Below are 22,604 nucleotides of genomic sequence, written 5' to 3'. Positions count from 1 at the left end.
AAAAAAAAAAAACAGTTCTTTAGTTGTTTAATTAAATGTCTTTGTTAATACTAGTATAGAGTATAATTTTATCAGCTTTGTGCTCTAAGACTCGGGTCTATTGGTCTTGCATTAATTATAATTTTAGAATGCCATTCTTTTGTTACCTCTTCTTTGGCCTTCGCCTGCAATTCTGCAAAAATAGAAGAGTATCATACCTTGTCCTGTCAAGTTTTCTAATTCATTTTGGCCTTTTTGTTGTCAAAATGGTTTCACCATAAGCTGATTTGTGCTTGATTATCTTGTTCTCGTTTTAATTATGATACTTTTGATTTCAGTTGTTGGATTCGGCAAGAAGAGGGGACCTAATTCCTCAGAGAAGTAAGCGAATGGATAGCAAAATGTGAAGCGTGCGTCAACAATGTCATAATGCTTAGGATATTCTAGTATCGCTTTAGTTCCTTTTGTCTTTTGATATTAATATGGCTTCTCAAGTAATGTATTTTGCATATTCATAAATCACTATTGTTTTGTGAGCTATTGAGCTTTCTATGTAGTTGGTACCTTCCTTTTCTATGATAGGTAAAATTTTGGTCTCATTGCATACTTGCTCAAAAGCTTGGATTTATCTTACTGGCAATTGATGTATTTTAACTTCATGTTTTTAGCCCCTTGTTACCGATTTTCTAGTACATTGTTCTCTACTTTGCATTTCCTACTGTGCCTATGGCGGTGCTCCAAAGTGTTTGTGCTTACTAAGCCCCCATTGAATTCACCCTATTTTTGCTGAAGTGAAATTATTTTTACTGAAACAAAATTATATTTGCTGAACTTAAATTATTTTTGCTGATTTTCTATTATAATTCTTCTTTAAGAAAACTAAATTTTACTGAACTGAAATTAATTTTACTGAACTGAACTTATGTTTATTTTTACTGAACTTAATTTATTTTTATTTTTACTGAATTAAATTTATTTTTACTTTTACTGAACTGAATTTAGTTTGTTTGTGTTTTTATTTTGTGTTTTTGTTGCTTTGTTAGTTTGTTGGTTTGTTTATTTTTGGGGCTTGCCCCTCTTCTTCACCAAAAAAAAAAAAATATTATTTTTATAAGGTGAAGTGAAGAGGGCCTAAATACTAGTATTCATATAAAGTAAGAGCAATATTGTTTTCCTTAATCTACAATGCGTTTAAATACAATTTTTTTTTTAACAAGGGTAAATATTCTTGAGCCCTAATTAAAAGTATACAATGATTGATTCTCACGCATCTAGTCGTGCTTGATAATTATTTCACCAATGATGGTTGTCGTGCGCTTACACCTGCAATCTCACCACTCATGTTCATGTTCATTAGGGTCATTAGCAACCCAAAAAAAAAACCAAACCACTTCTCCCTACTTTTCCTGACGCCCTCTCCCATCTACACTTGCCAATAGTCTTCCATTTGTTGCCCTTTTTCTGTTCAGCTCCGTTGATAAGGTGGATAATGAAAGGGGAGACGATTAGGCTGAGGAAGAGGCTGTGTAGATGTGTTATGATGAAGGGGCTGTGAACGTATGGCTGGAACTGGGTAAAGGACAAGGGAATAGGATACGAGAAGAGGTGGTGATTCTTCACGGTGTGGTTGGGAGCTTGGGGTGCAATGGAAATGAGGGTGGGGAGTGGTAGGTGTTGAAGGCGGTGTTTGTATGGGGGGACACGTGGTGTGGATGACTATAACGGCAAGGAAGAGTTGTGATGGTTGTGCGCCTATGTAAGGGGAGTTAATGAATGGCTTTGCAAGGAGAAAGTGGTTCATAAAAGGAACGGAAATTGATTACATGGAAGACTCATTTTACAGAAAGAATTATTTTCTAATGCTAGGTAGTTTTAATTATTTAAAAGCAACAAGATGTAATTGAGGTTACTCTTGTCAAATTTTCATCATCTTTACCTCACAAGTCTTTAAAAGAATTTGATATCCAAAAACTAAGAAATCAATAGAATTGGATGCATTTAGTCAAGAACTGCCTAATTGTTGCAAATTACTAATATTGAAACATATACTACATTAAAAGAGATAAAGGATAAAGTAACGAAGGCTCTGTTTGTTTTGACGGAAAACATTTTTATAGAAAATAATTTTCTCAATTTTCATTGTTTGGTTAGTAAATTGATAGAAAGTAATTTTTTCAATGGTGAAAAATAGTTCTCATAAGAGTATCAAATGTTTTTCTTCTAAAAGGAAGATATGCCACATTTTCCTCCTTACTCTGTACATTTCATACCTCTCCTTTCATCTGCATTCTCCCTTTCACTCTTATGTTTCCATTCCTATATAATTTTTCTTGTAAGAAAACAAACAAAGGAAATTATTTTTACAATTGTACTTTCCCTTGAAAATAATTTTCCATGAGGAATCATTTTTTCAAAAAGTTATTTTCCATTAAAACAAACGAAGTCTAACTACAAAGTAAATCATTTCTGTTGCTATTAGAACCGTGATTTCAGAATCAAATTCAGCAACCTGCATTTTATTGACTAGACTTTTTTTTTTTTTTTTTTAAATCTTAAGCAAATATAGGATGAGATCAACCCATTAATGAAATATTATATACATTTTCTTTACAAAAAAATAAAAATAAAATTACATACATTTCCTTGCATTGGTCAACACAGGATTAACCTAGAGGTGATCAACATTGATGCGGCCCGAAAATACGGTAGGTTTGGACAAGCCTAACAATGCAATTTCAGTTCAAAACTCAAATCCGACCCGAAAAAAGCGTGATAGATTAACCCATTAATGAACCCTAAATGTGGCGCCAACCAAATGACAGGTCATAGTTAAACATTATTTTACCGTTGCAACATTCAATTTGTTCGCCAAACTATTTCCCTCGTTTTCATTCATCAAACTAATCGACGCTTCAATTTGCTGAAATCGCTCTCAATTTCTCTTTCTCCTCTGCAAGCGCCAACCTTTCGTTGTCGTAATCAGTAATCGCTCGTTTTATTTCTTTCAATTTCTTTTCTTTTATTATACTAACTCTGTTTTAATTTGCTCTGTATATCTCTTCTTTCTGCATTATTTTTGTTATTGTTGTTGTTCTTGTTGTTTTTGTTGTTGTTGCTGTTGTTTCTGTTGTTGTTTGTTGTGTTGTTTTGTTTTGATTTGAATTTCAGGGATTTGTTGAATTCGTCGGAATTTGGCAATTTTGCAATTCAATCGATTTTACACCATGTCAATTCACTTTCGCTACAATTTGGCTCGAAATCGAAGTAAACAAAATGTAAGTATCAAATTCTCTCTTTCTTCATTTGAATCATTGTCGGATGAATTATTGTCGGTAATTAGGTTAACAGCTATTGATAATTTGTGTATTTTATTTGGGGTTTTTGTGAATGATTTGAAAAAATCAGTTGGAGTTGGATAGATTCATTCCAAACAGATCAGCTATGGATTTTGATTTTGCGCACTACAAGCTGACAGAAGGGTGGAAGGAGAAGAAGAGGGAGAAGGAGAAATCACCGTATTCGCCGTCGAAGGAAGCGTATCAGAAGCGTTTGAAGGAGGTATTTGGGATGAACAGGCCTAGAATTCTTGCTTTCAGTAACAAACCACCTGCCCAACTTCCCCTCGACACCTCTGACTTGGAGGCTGTGTCTCTTCAAAGGCGAATACGCCGTGTTCCTCAGGTATATATATATATATATATATATATATAGACTTTTCTCTTCGAAGGCCTAGAATTCTGTTTATTGGTTGTGAATTATGACAAGTTTTTGCTTTTGTATTATGATTGTGCAAGTTTTTTTGCTTTTATGTATGATAAATTTGCACTTATTGGCAACAATTTTCCAATATTCTTGAGCAAAAAACGTTACATAGTATAAAAATATGATCCAATCTACGGAGTATGTTTTTTGACTTATGAATACATGACAGCATTAATTTGAAGAGTTCACTGAATATTATATCTTATTTTAGGACTACATGATTGTATGCAGTATGTTTGGTATGAGATATCATCTTTAACTTTGGAATCGCCAACTCTTGCTTAGACCACACAAGTGCTCTTGCCTATTGATTTTGATTAGTGTGTCCTGCACCTTTTTGATTGTATTGCCAATTGATTTTGATTAGTGTGTCCTGCACCAGTTTAAAATTTGTCACATCACATGACATGAGCCAACATGACATGACTGTATTGTTAGTGTGTCCTGCACCTTTTTGATCGTTGCTTCTTTGCAATTGTAATTCTACAGACTTCAGAACGTACATTAGACTGCCCTGGCTTAGTAGATGACTACTACCTGAATTTATTGGACTGGGGTAAGAACAATTTGCTTGCCATCGCTCTTAAAAACACAGTTTACCTGTGGGATGCATCCACAAATACTGCACGCGAGCTTGTGACTGTATCTGATGATGAAGGCCCAATAACGAGTGTGAGTTGGGCACTTGGCTGTCTGATTGCCATTGGCTTGGACAATTCTGAAGTTCAAGTCTGGGATTCTGTTTCCAGTAAAAAGGTAAATAAAACCAACTTGTATGCCGATATTTTGTTTCTCATTTGCTTTATATGTCTTATGTTTGGCTTGTTGTCTTACTGTTATTGCTTCATTCTTGCAGCTGAGAACATTAAGGGAAGGCCACCAAGCTTGTATCTGTTCACTGGTTTGGAATAGTAAAATCCTCACTACTGGATCAGCAGACAGTAGAATCATCAACAATGACCTGAGAGTTAGGAGTCATATAGTTGAAACTTACAGAGGACACCGGCGTGAAGTTTGTGGGTTAAAATGGTCACCATCAGGCCGATATCTAGCCAGTGGAGGCAACGACAACCTTGTGCATATCTGGGACCGGTCAATGGCCAGAATAAATTCATCTACTCAGTGGCTGCACAGGATTCAAAACCACACTGCTGCAGTCAAAGCCCTTGCTTGGTGTCCCTTTCAGAGTAGTATGCTGGCTTCTGGAGGAGGCATGAACGATCAATGCATAAAATTATGGAACATTAATACTGGTGCATGCTTGAACTCAGTAAACACTGGATCCCAGGTTTCAGCTTTAATATGGAGCAATAATGAGTGCGAGCTGCTGAGCTCACACGGGCTTCCCAATAACAGTTTAGTGTTGTGGAATTACCCATCAATGGTTAAGATGGCAGAGCTTACTGGGCACATGTCCAGAGTACTTTACATGTCTCAGGTAATTTTCTTGGTTTATTGACAACTGCAGCTTCTATTTCTCAAGTAACCTCATTATTTGTATTTTACTGATTTTCTGGAATGCATGTTACAGAGCCCTGATGGCTTGGCAGTAGCCTCTGCAGGGGACGAGACCCTGCACATCTGGAACGTATTTGGTGATCCAGCTCAGGCGAAGACCAAGTTAGGAGCAACTTGTGAGCCATTTGCTCATGTAAGTCACATCCGTTGATACAGGATATTATCAGTTATCTAAAATGTTTCTGTCTATCTTTTGTAATTACTGGATATACATTCTTAGTTTGTTATTATAGTTAGTCCATGTATATACCTAATTTCTAGGATTAAGCTTAGGTTAGTTGTTACCATTGTAGTTTTTTTTTTTTTTTTTTTTTTTTTTTTTTTTTTTTTTTTTGTATAACTGATACATTGCAATATACTTATGCTTTCCAACTATTCTGTTCACAACATAGTATCAAAAATTTTGGTTGTATTTTAACTTAGTCTTGAAATGCATAAAGCACAAATCAACCACAAAAATGAACAAATAGATTTGAATCTTTTCAAAATTTCTTAATTAGGGGGCAATAAACTTAAGGGAAAATCACACCTTGATTAACACGATTAGCTAATGGAATCGAGTCCTTTTACAGAAAGAATTTAGCAGACTAGTTAGTAATTTGGAAACTAGACTGGCACGGAATACAGAAAGAATTTCCTGTGCACAGTTTAAGTGATGTCAGATAACAGATTCAAAGAGGTTGTTTCAAAATGAATGTAGTATAATACGCAACTCTTCAAGGCCGGAGTTTGTCCGGTGCATTCCAGGAGGCAGGACCCATGATCACCTCACTATATATCAAGAATTGTACAATCAACTTGCAATGTGTCACCCAATATGAAACAAGCAAATATCTCATAACGCACAGACATTTATTGTAGAACAATGCCGGTAGGATGGAAGGCCTTGACTTTGAATTTCCATTTACAAGACCATGGTCTCAAATCTCAATACTTCTAATATGACCTAGTTTGACTTCCATATTTGACTAAACTTGCATATTTGTACACTAATCCTTAAGACAAATTTTATAATATGAGATGACATTGGATTCATATTAATGTGTACTATCCAAATATGAAATATTAAGTATTGAAGTGCGTAAAGCACAATTCAACCACAAAATTGAAATAAATAAATATGAATCTTAAATTTTTTCAATATTTCTTAATTAAGGGGCAATAAAACTTAGGGGAATCAAATTACAACTTGATCAACAACGAAGTTTGAAAGAAAGAACTAAAAAAAACTACATTATTACCTCAAGATCATATTGTTTAATTAAATGTCCATATGAATTATATGCCATATTCTTCAATAAAAATTTTAAAAAAACCAAAACTTTTACTTTGCAAAAAGTAAAAGTCAAAAGACTCGTCAATATTCCAAAATTTTATTGTATGATTGATAATTCCATGATGATACGTACATTATTATAAAAGAAATAACACTTTATTACTCATATATACATACATTTCTTTCCTCACTCAAATTCCTTGATCATTTTCATTGTGATCTTTAAAGAAAGAACTCTAAAGAGATGAGTGGGGGTGGAGTAGGAGAAACTAATTTGCAATCAACACCAACATGGGTGGTGGCAATCGTATGCATGGTTTTCGTCCTCATTTCTTTGGCCGCCGAGAGGTTAATTCACTTCACTGGCAAGGTTTGTATGCACATTCGATATCTTCCTCGATTACACTCTAACTTGTACTACCAAAGTTTCATGATCAATTATTCAATTAATCAAAGAAATAAAGATATCTTATTTTTCTTTAAAAACAACATAAAATTCTAAACTTTTTTTTTTCTAAGGAATAAAAGTACTTGACTGTTTTAAAGATCTTATATTTGTAAGGTACTCATCATGAATGTACAAAATTATTATTCCTTATCAAGTATAATTATAAATATTAATTGTGCTTATAGTCTAATACTTTTTCAATTTTTCATGTAATTATACTTCTTGTTTGGTGTTCTTAATTCAGTATTTGAAGAAGTCGAACAGGAAACCCCTCTATCAAGCCCTCCAAAAAATCAAAGAAGGTACTAATAATAATCATGTCTCTTGCCATTTTGTTCATAGTTAAAAGTTAAACTTCATATCAAAACCCGTCATTTAAAATAGGAAATTTTGTCAAAAACTACCAATTAAAGTGCGTATTTTGAAAACAACTACCTATTAAATGTTTTTTTTAAAAGAACTATCACAAAGTTGTAAAAAGTTTAAGTAGTACTACCACTTTAATAATTCCAACTAGAATATTCGGCATGTAGGTTCCACTTTTTACTTTTGCCTCATAAAATCACCATCTAAATTGACTAAATTACTTTTTTTAAAGGTAAAAAGTGATTAAAAGTAAGACTCAAATGCCGGAGATTCTAGCTAAAATTGTTAGAGTGGTAGTATTACTTAAACTTTTAATAACTTTATGGTAATTTTTTTTTAAAAAAAAATAAATAAAATTAATAGGTACTTATTTTCAAAACACGTGCTTTAATAGATAGTTGACAAAATCTATACTTCTATACTTTATTAGTATTTAAAAACACAAACCATCACCCTCATAATGCCACATGTAAATTATATTTTCCACCAATGCCACATGTCATCTCCTTTAACCTTTCTCATAATAATAATTAAAAACATACACTAGCTTTAATTCAATACATGAATAAATGTTTGGTTCACTTTCCCCCAACTTAATATCTTCTACAATTACATTCAATTTTCACCCCTTTTTCTCCTTTATAAACTATTCATTTTTCAATAAAAAATATATTATAAAATTAAAAATTATATTATATACTTATAAACAATCCGTGCATTGCACGGGCCAAAAGTCTAGTTTCCTTTAAAATATTATTCGGTAACACAACACATTATAAAGTTCGTATTACCATTCAATGGTATGATTTTGTACTTCATATCTTGCACATGTTTGTCAACGACAAGTTTTGACTACATAATTTTATTTAATTGTACGGATTACTACAAAATTTATGACTATTATTATGCAGAATTGATGTTGGTGGGATTTATATCATTGCTGCTGACGGTATTCCAAGGAAGAATTGGTAGACTATGCATTTCACATAATTTGGCAAATAAATGGCTTCCTTGTAAGAAAGAAACTCAAGCTGTCCCTCACACTCATGTAGCTTGGCGTCATCTTCTCTCCGAGTCTACTGACTCTACTTATTGTCAACAACAGGTACGTTATTATTACAATGATTATATATATATATATATATATATATATATATATATATATATATATATATATATATATATATATATATATATATATATATTTTCCTTTCTTCTTCTTCTCTCTTCACTTAAAATACGGTGTTTATTAGCCTAACTTTATTAAGGTCAAGTATAGTCTAATTGATTCTTTTTCGCCCGGTTTGGTCATATTTTTATACTTTGTATAATATAAAGCATTATAAAATTATAACCTATTAGAATCGACTTAATGTGTACTTTTTATATTGTAGCGTATGTAATTTCATACTTTTGATTAATATGCAATAAAGATATTGATTAATGATTGAACACAAATTAAAGTTTTTGTCTGATGTGAACTGGTCTGATTTTGACAAGAATAAAATTTGAAATAATATAAGAATATATAAGTTCTTTCTATTCGCATTACATAATTTAGGGTCAAAGCCAATTAGCCAATTACTTGCTTTTTTTAAATAAAATATAGATTATATAGTACACAACTCGCAATTATGTAACTAAGTAATAATGAGTATAAAATACAAAGTAATGCTAGAATTTTTTGACTTTTTTTCACTACTCAATGTCTCAATTTACAACTTTGACTATTAATATTGTTAATCAAGTGTAAGATATACATCAAAGGAAATAATCTAACAAGATATCACTAAAGCGCAATTTAAAATACTACGTATGTAATATCATGCATTCATGATTAATGTTTTAAACTTAGGACATATATTTCAAAGTGTAAAGCACGCACATATAAGAAAAAATAATAGAGGTAGTATTTGACCCAAGTTTATGACTTAACAAGCAAGAAATTAAAGCTTTGATATAGTAATTAATCATGTATATAATTCACGATGAATGTGTAAATTAAAGCTTTGTGTTAAAGAATGCATAAACAATCATATCCTTTGAAAAGTATAGATCACAAAATCAGAATCCAATTCCTTCAATTAGTTTATTACTACTTATATATCATCAACTAACACAAATGCACATTAATATAATAGCAAAATATGCATGCATGCAAAATAACCAATTAATTATAACTAGTATTGTTATATTTCTTTTGCTTTAATAATTTCTTTTTTTGCAGGGAAAAGTTCCATTGTTATCAGTAACAGCGCTACATCATTTGCACATATTCATATTTGTATTAGCTGTTGTCCATGTGATTATGTGTGCCCTCACTGTTCTCTTTGGCGGCTTTAAGGTTATTCCGATCTTCCTCTCTTTACATTCTTCAAGGCCTTTTAAGATTAATCTTAATTGTGTAATAATAGTTGATCAACACATACATGATTTTTAATTTCATTATATAATTAATCAGAGTTTGAATAATATAACACGATTAATAACAACATGCATGTGTAATAGAAGAAATCTAGTAGATATAGAGACAAATATTAATGAAATCTTTTATTAATTTATAAAATTGCAAATGGCCAAATGATGTACAAGTATATAGTTTCTTTTTCGAACAAACCCTTATTGTAAATTCTAATGTAGTCTTATGATTTTTGACTACCACAATTTAGTTAAAATGAACGGTTGTGATTATTTTGTTTTTTTAATTTATTTTTAATTAGTAAGTTTTATTAAAAAATTATTTTTTAATAATTATATATATTTTTATTTCCCGAATTTCTTGAATATTAAAAAATAATTTCTTGAAGATAGAATTTATTTAAAATAATTAAAAAATATATATATTTTTAATAAAAAAAATTACTAATTAAAAATTAGATAATCTCAGTCGTTCATTTTATAAAATTATGATAGCCAAAGGTCATAAGATTACATTAGAATTATTTCATTTATATTAAAAAAATGAAATAATTTTAAGAAAAACCTTGACAGTACCAAAATATATATATATAAAAAAAAAAAAAGTATCCAAAATCATTACTCAATTATTTATGTATCCAATTTTTTTTTTTTTTTTTTTTTGAGAAAATTTATGTATCCAATTTTGATATTGTAGATAAAAAGTCAATGGCAAATGTGGGAAGATAAAATCCACAAAAAGGAGCTTGATCCTGAACATGGTATAGTCTTAATTTATTTCTAATCTCTTGCTAATAAAAATTATTCTTTATCTTTTATGGTTTTTACCAATTTTTTCATCATCAATATTCTTAATTGTAACTTTTTGACAAGTTAAATGCCAATAATAAGTAGTACTAAAAACCAGTGCAATAATTCACAGAAATATATTGTTGTTTAAATACTTTATATTACGAGTACTTTATTACTTAAAGTAAATCTACTTTTAAATGTATGCACTCTATGCAGGTAGAAAAGATGAAATTACAGTCGTAGAGCAACATGATTTTATCAAAGGTCGTTCTTGGGCAGTCCATTACACTTTGCTAGGCTGGGTGGTACGTACCAAATATTAATAACCCCTTGCTCCTTTAGCCTACTTCAATACAAAATATACTATCTCCGTCCCATAATATTAATCACATCGATAATATTTACATGCATACAATTTCATCGTTTTTCAGCAAGCATTTTTCAAACAATACTATGGGTCCGTAACAGAATCAGATTATATCACTATGCGTTTGGGCTTCATCATGGTAACTTTCTTCACTCTTCAGCAACGTTCATTCCAAATTTTTTGCACAAGTTAATTACCTTTATACAACCTTCGTTAATTATTATGTGTAACTTTGAAATCTTTTATATTCCACAAATATTACTCAAAAGTTACACATAATAATTAACGGATGTATTAGATACTTTTTTTCCTGAAAATTCCGGCCACTAACTAATTTTGTTTGGCAGACACATTGCAAGGGTAATCCCAAATTTAATTTTCACAAGTACATGGTTCGTGCTTATGAAGCTGACTTCAAAAGAGTTGTTGGAATCAGGTAATTTTTTTTTATCTGAATAATTGCATACTGATTCAAGTATATGTAGCCCTAACTACCTAACATATACAATTTCTAAATTGCATGCTACGAGCAATTGAGCAGTACGTATTAATTTTAAAATGTAAGACAAAATTACGTGTCAATTGACATTTTCACATTTTAGCCCCTTGTCACTAGTGTCTTGTTTATCGAACTCCTTATTGAGCAAGTCCATCGTTAGTGTGTTGGCCAATTTAGAGAATTAACATAATTTTCCCAAATTCTTTCTTTTAACTCTTTTTTTTTTTTTTTTTTTTACTCTTTCTTATTTGCATTTCCCTTAGCTTTAGCAATCTATTTAACAAATCATTAATTTGATTGCTTGCAGTTGGTTTCTTTGGTTATTTGTGGTGGTCTTTTTGTTTCTAAATGTTAATGGTAAGCTCCATTATTACTATATTTTACGTACTCTATCAATTATGTATTGTTCACGTACTCTAATTAAAGGCTAAAAATTCCGCAAATCAACTTGTTTCTTTTGGTTTTCATCAATGTGCTTATGTGCAGGGTACCATGTTTATTTCTGGATTGCTTTCATTCCACTACTAGTAAGTGATTGTACTCTAATTAAAGGCTAATATATACTAGTACAATAAGTTTTGTATCAGGCAGACTTTTGTTAATTTTATTAAAAGACGGTTAATTTGAAGGTAACTTTAACAATTTAAGACACCTTTAACCCATTTAAGGGTACTTTAATTTATAACGAGTTTATTTGATTGTATGTTAATGTGTATTTTCTAGGGATACATGTTATAATAGCTAATACAATTATCTAATACATATGAGTATTTTTATAGTGTATTTATGTTAAAAAATGATAACTATAAATAATTTTAGAGAAACATTAACCCATCTTAAAATAAATTAATGAAAGTACGACTTATTCAAGAATTTGTGTGAAACATTAACCCATCTTAGAATTATGCTATGTTTTACATGCAGCTATTATTTTGCGTGGGTACAAAATTGGAGCACATAATCATCCAACTTGCAAAGCAGGTTGCTCAAAGTCGAAGGCATTCTGTAATTGATGGAAATGTTGAAATCCATCCATCAGACACTCACTTCTGGTTTCACAAACCTCGACTTCTCCTTCTATTGATTCATATCATCCTCTTTCAGAACTCGTTCGAAGTTGCGTTTTTCTTCTGGATTTGGGTTCGTTACGTTCATCTCTAACATCTCTATTTTGCGCACATTTCAACAAAAATTACATTTTTAAGTGACAAAATTGAGCTTATCTAAGGTGTACTGATATATAATAATTTATTGTGAGATCGAGGTGACTTTTCTATTTTTAAAGTTAGCTTCTAACGGCTCAATGAATAAGTTATTATAAATCCGTCTTATATAAGACTTATTTACCTTTTTAAAAAATTAAAGATTTCAAATTAAAGAGAGATGATTTAAAAGTGTGCTCTTTTTTACAGGTACAATATGGTTTTGACTCGTGTATTATGGGTTCAATTGGCTATACCATACCAAGACTTGTGATTGCGTAATGATCAATTAACTTGAATTTCTAGCTTCATTCTAAATATATCACAGTTTTTACATCATTGATATTTCTTATGTGCTAAAAACATTGCACTATGTTGACTTTTATACTATTCATATGTTCTCCTTTGAACGCTTTTGCAGGGCATTTGTGCAATTTGTCTGCAGTTATAGCACATTACCACTATATGCAATTGTTACCCAGGTAAATTTCTCATTTTTATACTTAACTCCTACCTCAAATCAATTTATGTAGACTTTCATTGTCTCACATTTTAATATGAATGTTTTTCATACTTCAACATTGTTCTTTACCTAGCTAACTCATACAATAAACATACATGTAGATGGGAAGCTCCTTCAACAAGGCGATATTCGAGGATTACATACAAGAAGGCCTAATACATTGGGCACAGAAGGCCAAAAAAACCACGACATCTTTGCATGCTCCTAATGCAACTAAAAAAGTAACACCCAAAAGAACTCTGTCTATGCCTGCTATAAGACTATCTACAGCAACTGACAAGCAACACGATCAAGATTCGACAATTAAGGAGATACAACTAGAAAATGATCATGTAATGTAACAATGGATCAACAATGTAGTAATTTTTGGACTTTTAGAGGGTTTGTTCTTTGTTGGCGAAGTGTTGGATCAATGAGGTTTGCTAGATGATTTACTATGACTTCTTGGCCTTTTCAGGTGTCGCCGCCTTGCTAGGTTGCTTGCCGGTTGTTAGTCGAGTTAGGGTTTGGTAGTTGTCTGTTTTTTATGCAAGGAGCAAGCCTTGTGAGTTTAGCCTTGTGAGTTTGAGTTGCTGGTTTGGTCTTGGATGTTTGTGTTATATGCCTTCCTATGTTTCATTTCTTTCTTTATGTATTAGATTTAGTGTTACAATTTCAACACTTAGAAGTCTCTAAGATAAGGTACCTATTTGCTTTTTTTTTCTATGTTTACAAGAAAAATATTGACATATTTAGAAAAGATATGACAATATAGTACAATACGATTACACAAAATATTGAGTCAGTCTGTTTCATTGTGAGTCCACCCACCCATATATTAATGTATATGTTAAATACATGGATGACAAATCGTGCAATTCACAAATGTTACAAAATACATGGATAATTGGATATCCTTATTACTTCAAACCAAATTATTAGATGAGGATCGCACATTTTGTTAAAGGGGGTGAGATTGGCAAAACACCAGCCAAAATGTCGATTGCCTCCACAAAAGAGTGGTATTATATACCGAAGTTTTACCTTCGTAACAGGCTAAAGCACCATAACTTCAGCCCTAAAAGCATCGCAACATAATGCCAGAATTCACGTAACATCCCTTTACATGCCATATGCACCACCAGGTCCAAGCAAGTCCTCGGCAACATGCCTATATACGCCCTCCAAGCTCCAACTATCCTACTTATAATATAATACTTATGATAATGAATAGAGGTTTACTATAACCATTTTATTTTATCTATATATATCTACTTCGTTTAAATTCAATTCCACTTTGACCCTTACAATTTTATAACAAAAAATAATTAATTTCCAACACATTCCTGATACGAATTAAAGATCCTTGATCACAAACTACTTGTAGAATAGCTAATCGCGATTATGATAATTATTTGCCACTAAAGATTACCAAACAAATTCTAAACCAAATATGTGAATCGCGCTCTAAATTTAAATTATCAGGAAAGCATGCTTTTACAAGGACCAAAAAAAAAATTAATAGGAAATTTTCAGTAATCCAACACCAACGGCCCAACAGAGAAGCACAGCAACATTAGTTCTCCCTGCGCATAAAAATTCATAACACAGCAACAAACTTATTACATGTTGATCCAACAAGTTTAATGGCACAAGGCCATAAACCGCAGAAGATAGATTGGTATGTTTGGGAACGGAAGGAGCAATACATCGTTCACGCAGCTAAACTGAGTTTCACTCTTCAGCTGCACTGGCAGCATTAAGATCCACATTAAGGTCTAACACCTGTAGTTCAAAACAGTTACATATTAGTAATCAACCAAAATGAGGCAAATGAATACAGCTTACAGAGAGCAAGAGGTATATATTAGGCACGACAGATATGAATGGAATAAATATACACAGAAGTTTCTAGAATTTAATATAGCATTATATTACAATAAACAAATCTCGTCAGAGAAAGTCTCTAGATACACAACTCCTAATCAGATAAATTTCTTACAAGGGTTTACTTGATACGGAATAGTACCTAAATTCCTTGACTCAAATTAGCGAATCCTGGATAAATGATCCAGTCAAATGGTTTTAACAACCATCACACACAAGCAGTCAAACTACATCCATTTCTGTTTGTCCAAATTTTATTATTTTTAATTACAGAATATTATACTCATCTGTTTCCTCATAATTGCAAGACTTTAGCAGGATTCAAAATTTTTAGGTTAATGTTAATGAATAATCTCAATGTATATTTTAGGAAACGGATGGGTTTTCTTGACAGTATACCTACTGCAGTCATGGCGTTTACTATTACTTTTTTCTTTTTATTCTGGAGGGGAGGGGGTGGGGAATACTGGGTTATTTACTACTTTCTCTGTTTAAATGTTGTTGTACGGTTGTACCACTCAACATATTTGTTAAAAATGATTTATAATCTTAGTATATTTGTTCTATCATTCCTATCAGTAGAATCTTTGATTGATACCATGAATATCAAGGCATTCAAGTGAATGGAACCAAAAAATAAAATAAAATAAAATAATTAAATTACTGGGGTGTTTACGTAGAAAGCATGCAAAATAATCTAGCATCCCATAAACAAATACTTCCTCCGTTTCAAAAAATTGCAACACTTTACTAAAAATGTGGGAGCATTTCGGGCAAAGTGTTGCAAATTTTTATAAAACGGAAAAAGCAACAAACATTGCAGGGCAACAGGACTGTAAGGAGAAGCAAAGTAATACCAAACAGTCCAACATTTTACCTTTCCAGTTATCATTGTATACATGTTGAGCACATCTGTGACAGTGGATTCAAAGTGTGTTGTACCATCATAACTCTGTATCACATAAAGCAAGTAATAAGATTATTAACGATCCAAAAATTCTATATGAGCATCATGAAGAAGTCACAGAAAAGGGGAAAAGTCCTACCGTAGATATAAAACAATTGTCCAAAGAAGGTTCATTGACAGGCTCATATCTATCATAGATATCAAAAAACATCTCATCAACTGGGCCCAGAAGATCGATTCCAGCCTTTAATTCAGTTTGAGGATTGTCGGTTTCAGCCTCTGTTGATACAAAAGCAATGAACTTTCCCTTTGGCGCAACATTATGAGTGTAAGAACAGCAGAAGACATACCTGTAAAAATATACAACAGCACAGAAGCAAGCAACCTAATGTTAAAAGTCTTAAAACCTCAGTAAGAGTATTCAGTAATGCAGCAGACATTCACAAACATATTTTCCCTTACAAGTTCTAAATCTACATAACAAATAATCCATCACCACTCACCTATCACAATAAATTTTGATATAGCATTTCAGTGATTACAGTAGAGTTGCACGATGCAAGATTATCACAATAAATTTGATATAGCAGTCAGAACCAGGATATTCAAACCCTTAACTGCAATATCCTAACAAACAAATACTCCATTTTTTATTATTTTTTTTCCCTTAAGTGCAACACCCACCACAAAGTTTTAGGAGGTTGAGTTGAATGTGTTAAAATAATATACAAAATTGCAAATAGAGTTTATAAGAAAGTAAACACATTTTCTTTTTCCCAATTTGGGGAGTTTAACATCAAGTATTTAAATTTGGTAGTCAATCACCAAAGGTTTGGAGAGTTGACAGACGAGGACTCAAAACCAATGTCTGCCATCTAGCAGCTAAATCAAGCAGACTTTCATTGAATGAATTGCACAGCTTATTATCTCATACAATACGTGTCAAGTAGTAAGCTTTTTCTCCTTGTACTTGACCAAATCAAACATTGATATTATAGATAGTAGATGAGGAACCCCACCAGTATAAAAGAAAATTCTAGTACATCGTAAATAAATTATTAACTTGGCTAGACGTGGCTAATTAAGCAACTAAGCTGATAGAATTGTGATCTTGCAGGTAGATTGTAACAGAAAATACATAAATATCTTGAACAGTTATTGAGTAATGGCAAAATCGAAGAAATATAGCAATCTGGCTGTGTTACACACTTATAACGTGGGCAAGGTACATAGTTCTTGGTTAAGTATGATTTAAAGACATTAAGCTATATTAATTGCAATAACTACGAACTTTATATTGGCTAGATTGCCTAGAATAAAACAGATAGAACCGTAGAACCTTTTTTCTTGAACATCAAACGCCATTATTTGACATCGCACTGCACAATAATATTCTAACACCATTGATTCCTATCCCTAATTATATCTCTCACACAGTCAAAAACACATTTAAATAAATGTCTAGTCATCGAACCTTTTTTTGTCAAGATATGAAACTTACATGTCAGATCTACGACCTAATTGCTTCTGGGGCAGAATAATTTGCACGGAATGTGAATCATTTGTGTTAGGGATCGGATGGCTCATAATGGCAATAGCCCTCGCAACCTTTCCCACCTTCCTTGTCTGAACACAAACAAAAACGAAAAAAAAAAAAATTAAATATATATGAATAACGATTGGCTAACACTATAGTAAACAATACATCATAGGAAAAACTCTACAATAATTCACCATATGTTTCCTTTGTACTTAATCGTTAATATTAAACAGAAGCAATTTGTTTCCTCTGCAATTTTTCTGTTTTCAGAATAGGCTTGATGGCTGAAGAGCAATTAAACAGAAAATCCAGAAACAAAGTAAAGAATGGAGCAGTAGTGTTCAAACAACAAATTTCCATCCATTTTAAAGAATAATAACACCTCCTAAGACTTTGCGATAATTTCTCACTGCAATTATCATGCAGGTAGCAGGCTGAGGGCTTTCTGACTCACAAGTTTTACACAAGTAACTAGAAAACAAAATGAAAATACATTCTTATTTAACCAAAACTCCAAAAGTAACAAATTTCGAGAAAATACCAACTTTTTGGCAAGTTTAAAAGTCTAATTCATGATCCACAATAATACCTTGTTAGGAAGATAAGATGGATCACAGACAACTTTTTTGCACTTAGCAGTTTCCCCCTCGGATGTTACACCTACAACTTTTCCCTCGGCATCAAATTCAACCTAACAGCCAAGGAAAATCATCAATGTTTCAACTAGAAAATGTAATTTGCAGCAATGTCAATTATGACATCACATAAAGAATATTCATAAAATGAGGAAAAATACCTTGCATTCTGGCTTATTCAACATGTATGTTCCACCATAAACAGCACTCAGCCGTGCAAATGCCTGAAGAAAGTCAACATATTACACATGTCAAAATAGGTTAACAAGAACACAATCAGGTTCTAAACCCCTCCCCCTCCCCTCTTCTAAGACCCCACACACACACACATACAGATAAAAGGTAGACAGATTTATTTATTTTTTTAAAAAAAAAAGAAGAAGAAGAAGAAGATAGTCAAATGACCTGAGGTAGTTCTCCTAATCCGTACAAGGGATAGATATACGGTGATCCTCCCTGGAAGCGTGCCAGAGATTCGGCATATAGCTGAAGCCAAAGAGATAAAGGTAAAACATAATGCTTTTGAGCACTACATATGAATATCAAGGAGATACTAGGTAGGATATGGAATTATGAACAAGCAGGATTCTCACCTTCATTCTTTTCACAGTATCTATTGCAGGTTCATTCAGGTAGCGATCATCTCTTTGAAGGGCCAATGCATGACCAATGAAATCTATGGTGTTGTCATCTAGGCCATATTTTCTGAGAAAAAATGGACACAAAAGCACATTAACAACAATTATAAATTCTTTTTTGGTGCATAGAGAACAAAGAAAATGATGTAGACGGAATTTGATCCCAAATCTTGGGTAACACCCCCTAAGACTTTAACCATCTAAGCTAGATTAAAATTCTAACAGCAAAAGGAAGTGTGATGTCTAACCATTAACCGATACACAGACGCAAAAAAACCAAAAAAAAAAATAGCAATACAAATAATAATAAAAAAAATGGTGACGCAAACTAAGAAGGAATTAGCAAGTTCTTGCACACAAAGATGAAAAGACAGGTGGAACCATGGAAATATAACTACGGAAGTACAGGGAGAAAAACTGGGAAAAGGATTTTAAAGTAAGATAAATAGCACGCCCTTCATGAATCGTAAGAAAAATGATGATTGAGTCAATAAGAAAAACGGCAATGTTTTTCAGATCAGCATGAGTATTAATTAGGTGTGCATTGAGTTTAAGGGAAACAAAAATAATCTCAAAGTGAATAGATAAAGAACATACGCTATAAGTTCTCTTGTAGTCACTCTGGTCAGGTCCAGTCCATCGTGTGTCTTGGGATCATTCTCCACATAATCTTGCACAAAAATGAAAAACTTACGAGCACGACGCTTCTCAAACAATCCCATCAATGGAGATTTCAGGGCCTCCATGTCAGTAGCGGGTACTTTGTGAACCTATCACATGGATGAGTCATAGAATAATGAAAAGGTCATTCTTCTAATCCTGCATCAGGCCAATCTTAAAAGCAGCTGCTGCACTAGATTCAGTATTAATACCTTTCCTTTGTTGAACACAAAACTACCATCAACTGCTTTAAAGTAGAGATATTTTGTGACATCTGTGTGTATCAGAACCCGGACAAGAGCACCATTTGCCATTATAAACTAAAGGTTAAAAAAAAGAAATTAATTAAATATAGAAGTTACAAAGAAACTAGCACAGGTAAATGTATTGAGAAATATAATAAGCATTAAACACCTTTGGCATCATATCCACATTATAGTCTCTGCTGGGACCTAACTCTGCTGGAGGCTTGTCATCTCCCCTAAACTTCTTCCAAAGCTACATTTATATATATATATATATATATATATATATATATATATATATATATATATATATATATATATATATATAAAAAAAAAATAATTAATAATAATAAAAGGATAATAGTTAGTATAAAATATTTATATAAATTTAGCCAAAAACTCCACAGAGCTGTATAATACCAACCTGAATGAGATTAAGTGAAGTTGATTCTCCTCCATAATAGTCATTTCTATCCATGTGTAGGACCTGAATCATGAATTATTGCTTATCAAAATCCAAAATTAGCAGACTTAACACAGGGAATAAAGTACAAGACTAAATGGCAAGAACATTCCAGCTGATTACATAAAATATCCAGTGCTACAATCCCTTAATGTGCAAGGGATATATGCAGAGTGAGTCTTAATGTAGAAACTTCACTGACAGTGCCTGACTTCACATTCATATCGAGCAACACCCCTATCCTAGCGTGTATTGAATTTCTTTTCAATCAGTGGCTAAACCCACATTCTGCCTAAACATTATTTGAGGAGCACCAACACACTCCCCAATCCTTCTACTTGTACAGGAAAGCATTTGAAATTTTCAGACAACAATTTTACTGCCAGTGACAGCAATATTACAGAAAATTCAGATACAGAAGATAGTATAGATGAAGTTATGTCTTTTACAGTTGACATGGGTATTGTGCCAGAATATTTCTTTCTCCTACAATTGTCCATCCATTGATCATGGAAGGCTCCCATACTTGCAGGATATCAATCACATATTGCCTAATCAGGTTGCTCTCTTATGCCCTTGGTAAGTGGTGACTAATCACAATCGATACTATTTTGCTATGCTGTTATAAGTTGGTTGCAGAGCTAGTGAAATGCACCATGCACTCCTAATTCAGACATGAAGCTACGAGAGCCTTGACTTTAGTGAAAGAACTAGCCAAATCAAGTTATTGACATTTAGAAAGGCAAGTCAGGGACTCAGAGTAGGATATAGCAGAGGAAAAGTAAATGAAGTAGGCATATCAGTAAACTCAACAATGTGAACATTTTGTTTTACATCCACTTTCCAATTGCAAAGGTAGCCTTCAAAAGGTTGATCAGAAAGAAAGAGATGAGAGATCAAGAGGTTCACGAAAACATTAAGAGGATTGATTTCTTCATCAATCTGCACATTCTGTGAATTTAAGTACGACACCATATACAGTTATATACCAAACCTTTCCACCCATCCAAACTCTACCTCAATAACCATAGCAGGGGCTGGACTGCTGGAGGGTAACCTATAGAATGTTGCGTATTGCATTTAATCCATAATCAACGGCAAGTTACTTTCAAGTCTTTGCTCACCATAAAAATTTGATCTTTTTCACAAAGGCTGGGCTACATCTATACATGAAATTGGTCAATTCGATATAAAGTTTTCTATTTTCTCGCCAAGAATCGCCAATGGCTCAGAGGTGATCAAAACCTTTATCATACACTAATCAGCGAAATTCTCTTGCTAATGACAACAATATATAGGGTTTAATGGTCTAATACATTACACATTCTATCAGTGAAACAATTTAACCACTAAGCATAACTACAATTAAAACATAACCAAATCAAACAATAATCATACGATAGTGAGCTCCCAGAAACCCCCACATCATTTCAAAGCTATCATTCAATCAACAAATTTAACATCCAATACAACAACAATTTTAGAAAGCGCAAAACAAGAAATTTATTCAAAAAAATTAAAAAAATTACAGGATCCCATAATCAAACACACGATTACAGAAAAACCCAATTCAATTAAGCATCTAAATCACCCAAATATAAGCAAATCTCAATAATTCAAACGATGATTCAACTTCAACGAAATCAAACCGAAATTGAAATGAAAAAAGGGGGATTGAAGACCTTGAGACCATCAACAGAGAGTAGACCACTGAGAATGCATTCCTTGAGACCAGTTCCAAGGACTATGATATCGTATTCTTCATCCATGGCGATTCAAATCAGATCAAATCGAAGAAAACTCAGATCGGTGGAAAGTTGAGGAAGAAAGACAGAGAAATGAAGAAAAGAGAGATTAGAAGAGTTAGGGCTCCTGATTTCTGAAGTCAATATATAAATGAGATTAAAAGGAGCACGACAGATGGAGAGAGAGAGAGAGAGACAGAGGAAGATGCCTTGTTTGAGGTTTGAGAAAGATTAAAGTGTCGTAACACACGACTTGGATTGGATTATGCTAATTGCTAACACTTATTCACTTCACCTTAAAAAAAAAAAAAAATACTCCCTCCGTTTTATAATTTTAGTCCCATATGAAATCAATCACATAAAATAAAAAAACAAATATATTTGGAATCTAACATTAAAGTACAACATAATTCATAATTAGTTTACCTTATTTAACTTTTTTCATTTTTTATTAGGAAAGCACAAGTCATAATTGCATAATTTAAGGTAAAAATTTCCTTACTTAGAGTCATGTCATCAATCCATAATCAATTAATTCCAAAAAAAATTAAGTTATAAATGAAATATATTCAATATGGGTAGATCTTTTTGAAACGTCCAAAATAATATATGGGATTAACATTATGAAACGGGGGGAGTACTTTTTATTTCTTTTATACTTGATCTGTTTTTTTTAATTACGTTTGTCAATACAAAACTTATAAGTAAAAATTATAAAAGTTGTATATTATGATAGTACTTATTGAGACAAATTC

The 22,604-nt window shown here is 32.3% G+C and overlaps 3 protein-coding genes across 3 annotated transcripts; 2 read left to right on the top strand and 1 right to left on the bottom strand.

Annotated features, from left to right (window-relative positions):
• Nucleotides 1-3,036: 3,036 nt before the first annotated feature.
• On the top strand, nucleotides 3,037-5,456 carry LOC145581922 (cell division cycle 20.2, cofactor of APC complex-like). Its single transcript, XM_081638957.1, has 5 exons — nucleotides 3,037-3,254; nucleotides 3,385-3,660; nucleotides 4,231-4,497; nucleotides 4,598-5,179; nucleotides 5,273-5,456. The coding sequence occupies exons 1-5, from the start codon at nucleotides 3,204-3,206 to the stop codon at nucleotides 5,408-5,410; spliced, it is 1,314 nt and encodes a 437-aa protein (XP_081495083.1). The 5' UTR covers nucleotides 3,037-3,203; the 3' UTR covers nucleotides 5,411-5,456.
• Nucleotides 5,457-6,779: 1,323 nt separating this feature from the next.
• Nucleotides 6,780-13,644, top strand: LOC145580824 (MLO-like protein 1). The gene is made up of 15 exons (XM_081637918.1): nucleotides 6,780-6,905; nucleotides 7,228-7,285; nucleotides 8,261-8,454; nucleotides 9,577-9,693; nucleotides 10,465-10,528; nucleotides 10,776-10,864; nucleotides 10,991-11,065; nucleotides 11,274-11,362; nucleotides 11,733-11,782; nucleotides 11,912-11,952; nucleotides 12,350-12,565; nucleotides 12,838-12,905; nucleotides 13,049-13,109; nucleotides 13,252-13,487; nucleotides 13,608-13,644. The coding sequence occupies exons 1-15, from the start codon at nucleotides 6,780-6,782 to the stop codon at nucleotides 13,642-13,644; spliced, it is 1,521 nt and encodes a 506-aa protein (XP_081494044.1).
• A 937-nt stretch (nucleotides 13,645-14,581) lies between these two features.
• On the bottom strand, nucleotides 14,582-22,047 carry LOC145582962 (guanosine nucleotide diphosphate dissociation inhibitor 2-like). The gene is made up of 13 exons (XM_081640035.1): nucleotides 21,787-22,047; nucleotides 20,066-20,128; nucleotides 19,811-19,894; nucleotides 19,609-19,716; nucleotides 19,334-19,506; nucleotides 18,692-18,803; nucleotides 18,504-18,584; nucleotides 18,260-18,322; nucleotides 18,053-18,154; nucleotides 17,425-17,549; nucleotides 16,063-16,273; nucleotides 15,894-15,968; nucleotides 14,582-14,914 (listed from the first exon to the last, which is right to left on the bottom strand). The coding sequence occupies exons 1-13, from the start codon at nucleotides 21,871-21,873 to the stop codon at nucleotides 14,864-14,866; spliced, it is 1,335 nt and encodes a 444-aa protein (XP_081496161.1). The 5' UTR covers nucleotides 21,874-22,047; the 3' UTR covers nucleotides 14,582-14,863.
• Between the last annotated feature and the right edge of the window lie 557 nt (nucleotides 22,048-22,604).

This window comes from Chenopodium album, chromosome 15 (genome assembly GCF_948465745.1).
Source record: "Chenopodium album chromosome 15, dcCheAlbu1.1, whole genome shotgun sequence".
NCBI lineage: Eukaryota > Viridiplantae > Streptophyta > Magnoliopsida > Caryophyllales > Amaranthaceae > Chenopodium > Chenopodium album.
Note: the sequence above shows the minus strand (reverse complement) of the source record. Positions and strands in the feature narration are given on the sequence as shown.